Raw genomic sequence first — 10663 nt, forward strand, 5'->3', positions numbered from 1 at the left:
CTAAAGTCGCACTGAAAAGCCCAAAGAAAAGTATAAATGGATTTATGCAAATTAAATTTAAAATCCTGATCAAGTATATAGCCTACTAATAATTATTGGTAAATAAATTCGTGTTAGACAGTTTCTTTTTATGTTGATTATTTCTATTTTGAATATTTAATATTGTTATTATATTAAATACATTGTACAGGTATATTCAATTAAATGATACATAAAATATAACTTTACAAAAACCAACTGCATTTCATTATTTTGTTAAGGTCCACTTTTTTGGTACACCCTGTAGTTAGTAATGAAATTAGAAATGAAATTGGGTCATTTTGCATCGTAGATAGAACTTGGCCGCTAACATTTTAGGGCATGTTGTTGGCTTTTTAAACTAAAATTATGGTTAGGTAACTAAATATTCGTCCTACATTTTAACGATCACGTTTAGTTTATTCAAATGATTTCTATGGTACAGCAACTTACTGATAGTCGCGCGGAACCAATATCCAAAATTCACTAATTTTTGTCCTTAACCATAGAGGTTATCCACTTCACTCATGTGTGACTTCTAACAAAAGGCGCTGGATCCCGTAGTATTCCTCATTCAAACCAATTCAATGCACGACCTCGGAGTTACCTGCATGACTTTGGCAGGTTAGTTTGAAACAGTCATGATTGCACATACAGGCACTTCTTTTGAAAGTCATAAACAAGGTATAGCAGTCGTTGATAGGATATGCAGCTTATAGAACACGGATACCTTCTATTCACAAGTAACGGTCAAAAGTCGCGGGGAAATTTTTGGCTCACCACATCTTGTGTTCAGTAACCCTGGCTGTCTATGTCAAACAATATGTGTTTCGACATTGGCAGTTGGAAGTGAAAGTGAAAAATAGTGAAATTAAAACCAATAAAACAATGATACATAATCCCGAGTTTCTCGTGGTGGTTTAGAAATCCTTCAGTTATCTACCATATACGTTTACTAAGCCAACTGCTGAAATCCGTGAAAATATGATGAAAAATATGCCTACTATGAAAACTAAGGTTAAACTTAAGTCTACTGTGGTTTATTTGACATTAACTGATAAAACCATCTGCTACGAGTCGCGCACCTTCTCGAGCAATTTACTTTTATACAATATGTATCTACAGCTTATGTTAACTGATGGGGAAGGGAAGGAACATATTATACATTGTATTTTTAAAATCTACGCAAGCTCTGAGACCTACTATGTTTTAGCCTAAACGACACAAAGTTTAACTTATTAACATAAGTGATGCGATCAAGCAAAATCAGTCGGAACTCGGGAATATTGATTTTGAGATACAGTCAAAGAAAGGAACTATTTCTTTTTGTTTCCTGTTGTTTTGGAAACTCTTTAATTGCTCATATCTTTGGAACTGGTTGTTCAATTTCAATGAGGTTTTCTGCAAAACCCTGCTTTGTAAATGCTTTTAACTATCTTATAAAAAACTGAAAATATAATGTGTAACGGTCCATATTCCGACGGATTTTGCTTGATCGCATCACATATAACACATTATTTATTGTCTTAATCACTAAGCCAAAACTTGATTTACTAGAAAGGTGCTGCTGCTGCTGCTGATTCACAATGATTATATCATATGTTTATTGTTGACGCGGTCAGCACAGCCGTCTTATTGTCAACACTAGTTGGTTGTTTTCTTTCCTTTCGAGCACACCCAAAGGCTTTCCGGTAAGCTTGTCTGTATCGCGAATTGCTAAGTCCATATATAATAGGATTGAGTGCGGAATTGATGAACCGAAGACAAGTTCCGTAAAATTCCAAGTTCCGTATTGCAGTGGCCTCTTCAGTACTACGAAGATGCCAGGTAACGGTCCATATGAACTTGACGAAAGTGTTAATTTCATATGGGACCATCAAGATAAGGAATACGACCCCATTGATGATTAACATCTTTGCTACCTGATTTTGAACGCGTTGCAGTTCACGTTCTCTTTCCTGGTTTCCTTCCCCACCAAAATTGCGCTTACCGAGACGCCTTATGATACTGCAGTACAATATAATGTTAAGACACAAGTTGGCAATAAAGAATACTGATTGCATCCAATCACTTACGGCCTCCCAAACTGGACTCAATGGAGCGCAAACGGTTTGGTCATCTCCGATATAAACATCTGCTATCTCTTTAAGCCCTGGTGGCCAAAGATTGCAAAATGAATTTGATCTTACAGTTTTCAAACAACCTAAAGTACCCATGATAACAGCGACTAACCAGGTGACTGCGGTAACCATTATTGTGTATCTCCTACCACTTACCATACGGTGCTTCAGTGGATGACAGATTGCCATGTATCGTTCAAATGCCACAAGAGTGATCATGCAGACCGATCCGTAAAATGTTAGTTTTATCGACAAATTAAATGATATACATTGCGCATTTGTATAGTATGGGTGGTTCAGTAACAAGCCGGTATTACTTTGCCAAGTCTTAAGTAGGTCAACAGCAGACGTGATGAGGAACATTGCATCTGCAACGGCCAGGTTCCCCAAATAAACATTAGTTACTGTCCGCATGTCACGCACTCGAGCTAACACAAAAAGAAAAGTCAAGTTCATCAGAATCCCCAAAAGCGCAACAAGCGGAGACAAGTAGAATTTCAGGACATAATTATGTTGCTTATAGAATGCGTTCAGGATTTTTTCTGGTGGAAAATGGTAGTAGTTCATCGGGATGGCCTTCCCCGCTAAACCCATCTCGTAACATGATGTATTACGCCATAGGTCGTCATAATTAAAGCCAATGTTAGGTTCGTTCGTAGTAAATGTAGTCATCGACATGGTTCCCATTGTGACAGACAGAAGTACCTCAAGTATGAGCAGTGAATATGTTTTCTCTGGTATGAGCTTATCACAAAGAGTGAGATGATAAAGTGCGGGTTTAATAATAAAAGCAATATCGAAGCGGGAGTAAATGTTATTTTATTGTACGCAGGCGCGAAGAAAAATTTTTATATTACTGGTTGCGATTTAATAAAGACGTGATTGTAGCCATGCAAAATGGAAAGTGTACTTTGATGCAAAGCATCAGTAAAGGGCGCTAACTATATGATAACGTGGTAACGGTGGTATCAGCTTTTTATGAGCAGGGGCTATTTTAACGTGTCTCTTGGCAGGTTCGTGCAGTGAGATTACAAATCCGTGCAGTGAGAATTTCAAACCGACAAATGACCAAGAAATTAAAAACAAGTTCCTTCACAGATTAAAACCGATCGAGCCGGAAAAAAAATATACTTAGTTTATGGTAATCAGTCAAATATCGATTTTGCGATTTAAAAAATTCAATCAAATGTCGCCTTTAACGGCTCAGGCAACGTTCTTTCTCCCAGTTTTTCATTCATTCGTAGGGGAAAATCTCGGGACAAACGTAAGAAGGCGGCAGAGTGGCCCAGACGGCTTTACCGGACTAGTCAGCTCCTTCTACCGGGCAAGAATTGGCCGGAATTGTTCTGTATTAAACATTTTGATTTTAGGAAAAAAAAGGGTAATATTACAAATTCCCCACGTGACACAACATTTCACCTTCCTTTTGGGCTAAAGTAGTGTAAACGGGAAAGTTTATTGAACGAAATAGTAAAATAAAATCCATCAAGAAATGCAGTCGGGGTTTACAAATCTGGATTTTCTTTGCTTGTATTTATAACGTCTAAAGTACAGAGCCACGGTAATTTGTACGCACTTTATAGACATTTCGTTCATAAACAGCGTGTATTCTGATTAACATTTTAAAACATAAAACCGTTTAACTTGATTTCAGTAAACCAGCTGTGTACTTCATCGAGCGGCAGGTAGGTAAAATATAACAATTCAATTAAATAGAACATTTTAAAGGAAAACCTACCCTTCTAAATAAATTTAATTAACACTTTTCTGATTAACATTTTATAGCCTATTATAATTCTATGAATATGTGCACACCCGTGTGCATTTTATGCAATGTTGACGGGTTTTTATGCGTTTTTGCAGTCTTATTAACATTTTTAAACGCAATGCCGTTTGACTTGATATTAATGAACCAGATGTGTGCTTTCATCGAGCTGTAGCTTTCCTCAAAAATGACAACAAAATGGAGTCATAATTTTGCACTTTCAAAGTCTATACATTTTATGTAGCTATTTGGTTATATGTCAGGAAAAAAATGTCACATGACAAAATAATGAGAATGGAGGTGTAACGAGCCGTTTGGTTTATTATTTGTAATATTCGTAATCGTGTGACCAATCGCGTCAAAAATTTTAGAAACAACATTCACTTCATCAACATAAACATTTTTTTACTTATCTGCTCTGTTATTTTTACATAATCCATGGTTATGTAAAAAATATCTATTTGTTTTGGAGTTCATATGCTACCTAATGTTATGTAAACTGGCCTCAAAATGAAACTTAAAATTTTTCACAAGGTCATAGCTTAAAATCCTCTCCATAAAAATGAACAAAAATTGCACACACGATTACTTGAATACTCTACTCTAAACACTGGTCAGTAACCAAACAGTTGTCCAACTGACACAACAGCAAAATGCACTGACATGGAACACCTTCCTGGACCACATTAACAGCCCAACAGACTTCTTTGGCTGGGTTCCAATTATTCGCCTGTACATGAACAAAAATTACACACAGGATTGCTTCAATGCTCTACTGTAAACACATGTCAGTAACCAAGCAGTTGTCCAACTGACACAACAGTAAAATACACTGACACGGAACAGCTTCCGGGACCACATTCACAGGCGAATAATTGGAACCTAGCCAAAGAAATATGTTGGGATGTGAATGTGGTCCAGGAAGGTGTTCAATGTCAGTGCATTTTGCTGTTGTGTCAGTCGGACAACTGCTTGATTACTGACATGTGTTTAGAGTAGAGTATTGAAGTAATCCTGTGTGTAATTTTTGTTCATTTTTATAGACAGGATTTTAAGATATGACCTTGTGAAAAATTATAAGTTTCTTTTTGAAGCCAGTTTATATTCTTTACATAACCTGTGTAAAAAATTTTCTGTGTATACTTCATCAACACATTTATACACAAGCAGAAGTACAGAAGAACTATTTAACCGACACCCATCAGCAGTAGATAGCTACTTTATCAACACTTATGCCAGCAGTAGATAGCTACTTTATCAACACCTATATCAGCAGTAGATAGCTATTTCATCAACACCTATATCAGCAGCTGTAGATAGCTACTACATCAACACAATACCAGCAATAGAAAACTACTTCATCAACAGAGAAATCTGCAATCATTAATGCCAAAATCAGATATTTTATTAACACCTATACCAGCAGTAGTAAAGTACTTAATCAAAAACAGGTAGTTTTCAACAACTATATATTAATATAATAAATAATCAACCAAAGACGTGAAAATTACAGTGATTTCTGAGAAATATCTTAAAATATCCCATGTCTAGGAACAATAAAAGAAATAAAGAAAGATTTTGCCACCAAAGTTGCAAACGGCTTTAGAATGTCAAAAGCCAATATCATTACGTTTTCACCATATCATAGTCATCATGGCGCCACCGTAACCATGGTCAAGTAAATTAAAATGAAAACCCTGATGAAAATGCATTAAGTTAATCAGGAAACGATACTCATTTTATTCGAACAATAGTCGTCGTGGGGTCGTTGGTAACGTATAACCAGGCACAAGTGATTTGCGTGGAACTTTTTTTCCGCGCAATCTCCCCGCAATTGGCTATTTTTTTTCCTATGGGCAGGGATACATGATTTCCACTGCAAAAAAGTTCCGCGCAATTGGCTATTTTTTACCGCGCAAATCACTTTTCCATGCGTATAACTTATAACTTGTGCATCCCTTTCGGGATATAAAGGAAACTGAAATGGAAATTGGATTGTTAGGATAGTGCGGCGAGTCTAACCATACCTCCGATACAGATGGCTTTTACGTGCAATAAACATTATGGTGAAATTCTCTTGTACATCATTTCAGGTGTACTTATATCTGCAAATGGTAAGTAATCACCATTAGTTATATAATTTTGGGTGATATATATAATGTACGATCGTTTTAAATGACTTGGTTTTGTGATTGGATATGCTGGCCTGATATGCTGTATAGTTTTGTGTCATGTTATTTGCATATTTTATGAATATTAATGAGCTTATTTGCATATTTTGCCTACATTGTCATTAATCCACCTGTTCTGACTTTTTACAACATTGCAAATGGCAAGTAGCCACCATTTATTGTGTAATTTTGGGTAATATGATATACGATCGCTTTAAATGAATTTAGTTAAAGGCCCATTCAGTGGTTTGCTCATCCGGAAGATCGTAAAATTATCGAAAATCAGATTTTGGTACCTTTGTCATTATCACAAATGTGTTAACATAGCCTGCTAGTGATTCAGTCCAAAGCGTGTATTTAAGACAAGAATACGGAATTTCCATGAATATATACTGACAGTATATAAATTAGCTATATGTATTTGAATGGAGCTTCAACTTCGACAATACTGCTGTTTTCTTTATTTTTTTGCCAAATTTTTATTCTCAAAAATACCAAATTTAAATGACTTATACTTCACTTTTAAGCAATTTATAAGCATTTTAATTTTTTTCACACTTTCGCTGGGATCACTGAATGGGTCTTTAATTTTTTATTCAACCCTGATTTTTGGGGCATATTTCTAATGTTTACACCTGTCCAAACTTACAACATATTGTACAACATGTCAAATATAAATTTTGTAATTCTTTACCCAAAATGCTGAATACTATGTCAGGAGTTGTTTTCATCTATTTTAAGCCGAAATAAAGAGGTAAAGTGAAAGAACCCCCATGCCCCTTAACGTGGAGTTCTATGCATTGGACATAAATAGTGTCGCAATATGACTTTTTGTCGAAATTGCTCTTGATTGTATAGTACATGATAAAAAAAGCTATGTGTATAAAATTAGTTTTACCTCAAATCGCCGCAAATGTGTCAAATTTTAATCTTGCTAAAATTTTGTTTAAGGTTAATACGAGTTATTGTTGGTCGAAGCAGCCAAAACAAAATCGATTTTTATTATCTGAATCAATATATTATTGAAAAATAACACTTTGGTGTTTTGTAAAAGTTCATTCTACAAATCATATACTTTGAAAACCTGCTTAATTACCATTCGCAAGATGCTGTGAACTACATTTTTTGTTGCTGCTTCGACCAACAATACATCGCATACCAAGCCATACCAAATGACATTTTTGTATATATATAACTCAAGAACAGTATGTTGCATATAGGTCAAACTCTATACTTTGTCTGAATCCGTGAGATGAGAGGAATACTAATTGGTACTTTATTGAACAAATTTTTTAGCAAGTGTCAAATTTCACCAGTGTTTTGAACTTTGATTGACCCATATACACTTAGGGCCACTTTTCAATATTTTGAACATCTTAAAGTCATAATGTACGATCTTATAATATGATTTTGGTTAATATTTTTCAAACCTGATTTTTTGGCATATTTGTAACGTTTACACATGTCACAACTTGCACCTAGATGGAATCAGCCAAATTTGTTGTGTTTAGGTAAACAGAGCAAAGTTCGACATAATTTAAGGAATTATGACTTTATGTCCGCCCATAGATCTGCGTGTTAAACGGCCAAAATAACAAGCAGTGTTTCTTTCACGTTACCTCGTTATTTCAGCTCAAAATGGACAGAAACCATTCCCGATCATTATTACTAGTATTATTTCAGCATTTTGAGTATATAATGACAAATTTAAAATTTGAAGGAAATCGTACATTAAGCCTTTAAATGTGTTTTGAGTTGGTTTGGTTGTGTTCAGGGAGGGGTACAAAGACGGTGCATGGTTCTAGTTGCCAGACGTTGCCAGTCTATTAAGTTTTGTAATCACAACTTCCATTTTGTCCAAAATGTCGATAATGGTCTAAAATTTTGGGTGTCGAAATTAAATGACTGTATATCCATAGTTCAATTGGAGTCGCAACTACGCAACTAGATCTGAGGACAGTGAAGCCACACTTTGATATCAAAGGCCTTTGCATCGGGCCTGAGATTGGAATTCCAGTTTCCTTTTGTCACGAAGTAAGGGCTAAAAGTAAAATTGTACAATTGTGTTTGGGAGTGGCCTTCTCTCTTTTCTCTTTTTCCTAGCTATTTTCTTCCATTTCTTGCTTTGTTTATCAAAGCTATCTAGGCCAGCATGCATATATTAGCCTACACTGGCTATTCAGGCTTGTGCATTTGTATGAGCTTGGAACGGTCCATGGTTTTCCGTGGATTAGCGTGTGTTCCTCACGGACCAACCTGGGTAAACAAACAAACAAACAAACAATACGCTATTTTTTTTCTTTTACGTAACCTAGGCTGGTGACAACAGCAAGTTTATGCAATTAATTATTCATGAGGTCCGCCATGTTGTCAATTGACGTTATGGCAGTAGCCTGGTATATACCTTTACAGAGAAGCAAAAATTCCTCAAATTCAATTCCATTTTATTACAATAAAAAAATAATGCCGCGAATGCAATGCTTGTTGCTTGATAGTAATGTTAATGCAATGCATTGAAATCAAATTGAATTGAAATGAATTTTGGGCGATTTTCATTTCAATGCATTGGAATTGAATTGGAATCGAAATGAGTGGGCTTGGGCATGAATTGAATTGGATTGGAATTGGAATCATCGTGAGCAATGAAGAATTGAATTGGATTGGAATTGAAATCATGTTGAGTGATGAAGAATGAAGTGGAATTGAAATGAAATTCAGCTTTGATTTCAATTCAGCATTTCAATTCACAAGCAAATATCTGTGATTCCAGATCATTCCACCTGTAAAAAGTGCCCTTCCCCTGTTCTGAATTCTGATACACTTCCAGGTATATTCACACAATAGAAACACATTAAAAACTTTTGGCACTAATCATAAAGCCCATATTTCTCTCAAGCTCCTAATTTTCAAAAGTACAACGATTTTAGGTGTAAAATCTTAGGAGGAGCAGGAGACAAGTAGGGGCTATCTAATCATAGATCATCTAAATACATAATCTATGATCTAATAGTATCAAAACCTTCATTTTTGACATCTTTGAGGTCAGTGTGGTGACAGGGTCCCATTATCGATCGTACCACACACCTTAAATTTAAAAAATAATGTGCATGGTGGACAAAAAGTTAAGACAAATATTAGGAAGTTAGTCACCTTAGAACTAAAAAGTTCCAAAGTTTCATGAAATAGGGACCCAGAGGTGAAGGATCACTCGCATTGTTTGAATGTGAAAAGTGAATTAACATAACAATAAAGTACCTTCTGTTGAAATGCTTTTGTGACAAGTAGTTTACTTGATTTTAACTTTGTGTTGCTGACTCAAGTGTTATAAAATTGGTAGTAAAATTTAAAACATGCACTACAAAAACAGTGTCTAGATATTAAACACTATTCTAGATACCATCTTGTCCTCGATTTGTAAACATGTCTAATGCTAAACATGTTTAGTAATTTGATGCCTTGTGTTTAGATATTAAACACTTGATGTTTTGAAGTTTGACAATTTGTGTTTAGATTTTACATGTGTTTACAAATCGAGGACAAAAAAGTGTTCAATCTCTAGACACAGTTTTTGCAGCGTGCCTTTGGCCAATTTAAAACACAACTTGCAACTGAATTGGAATTGGAATTGAATTTGAAGTGAAATGAATGCTCAGAATTGAATTGAAATTGATTAGCTGTTAATTTCACTGCATTGGATTGGAATTGAAATGAAATGATTTTGAAATTGAAAAATTGAATTGGAATTGAATTGAATTAATTCTAAAGCAAGCATGGTGAATTGAATTGGAATTGAATAGCAAGACTCCAGACGTAGAAAGAATTGAATTTGAATAGAATTGAAATCAATTTTCTGGAGCGAAATAACAATACTTGATAGTGCAAAAGTAGGCGAGTATATTACAAGGGGACAACAGTTTACATTAGCATTATTTTTCAGTTTCTATGTAAAAGTTATTATTTCATTAATATTTCTTTATACAAGATCGGTTTCTTCTGTTCTTGATCAATGTTTGTGCACCACAGCTGCTCAGGTCCGTTTAGTTGATGGTATTGACCCCAACGAGGGCCGAGTCGAGCTATTACATAATGGCGAATGGGGTACTGTCTGTGATGATCATTGGTCTAAGCAAGATGCTATTGTAGTATGTCGACAAATAGTAAGTGCACCTTATCACCAGCCCCACCCCCACACACACCGACACCAAATAACTGTACCCGTTTTCTGAAGACCAAAACTGAGAACATGTCAATTAAGCTTCGGCAGGGGGATATTTTCCCGTATATCCGTGGGTTTAACCGCTCAAGTGTGTAGTGTAATGTTTTTATTATGCTTATGGCGTCTTCTTTTGCATCATAAGATTCACCAGCAAAATGAAGTTTGCATAATCCTAAAAAATAGAGTATACTTTGCCGACATATTGCACCATTTAGGGTACAGTTTACATTATTGTAAGGGGTACAATGTCGTACGCATTAAAGGCCAACATTGGTTACAACACCATAGTGCCATTTACGAGGAACGGTCAATAATTATCTAGAAAATTTAAATTTTACACTAATGTCGAGTATAAATTCAGCTTTACTTTTAT

General features: G+C 35.3%; 1 protein-coding gene across 1 annotated transcript; it reads right to left on the bottom strand.

The window, feature by feature from the left end:
• Positions 1-205: 205 nt before the first annotated feature.
• On the bottom strand, positions 206-2894 carry LOC140143990 (growth hormone secretagogue receptor type 1-like). The gene has a single exon (XM_072165819.1). The coding sequence runs from the start codon at positions 2823-2825 to the stop codon at positions 1614-1616; it is 1212 nt and encodes a 403-aa protein (XP_072021920.1). The 5' UTR covers positions 2826-2894; the 3' UTR covers positions 206-1613.
• Between the last annotated feature and the right edge of the window lie 7769 nt (positions 2895-10663).

This window comes from Amphiura filiformis, unplaced genomic scaffold (genome assembly GCF_039555335.1).
Source record: "Amphiura filiformis unplaced genomic scaffold, Afil_fr2py scaffold_36, whole genome shotgun sequence".
Classification (NCBI taxonomy): Eukaryota; Metazoa; Echinodermata; class Ophiuroidea; order Amphilepidida; family Amphiuridae; genus Amphiura; species Amphiura filiformis.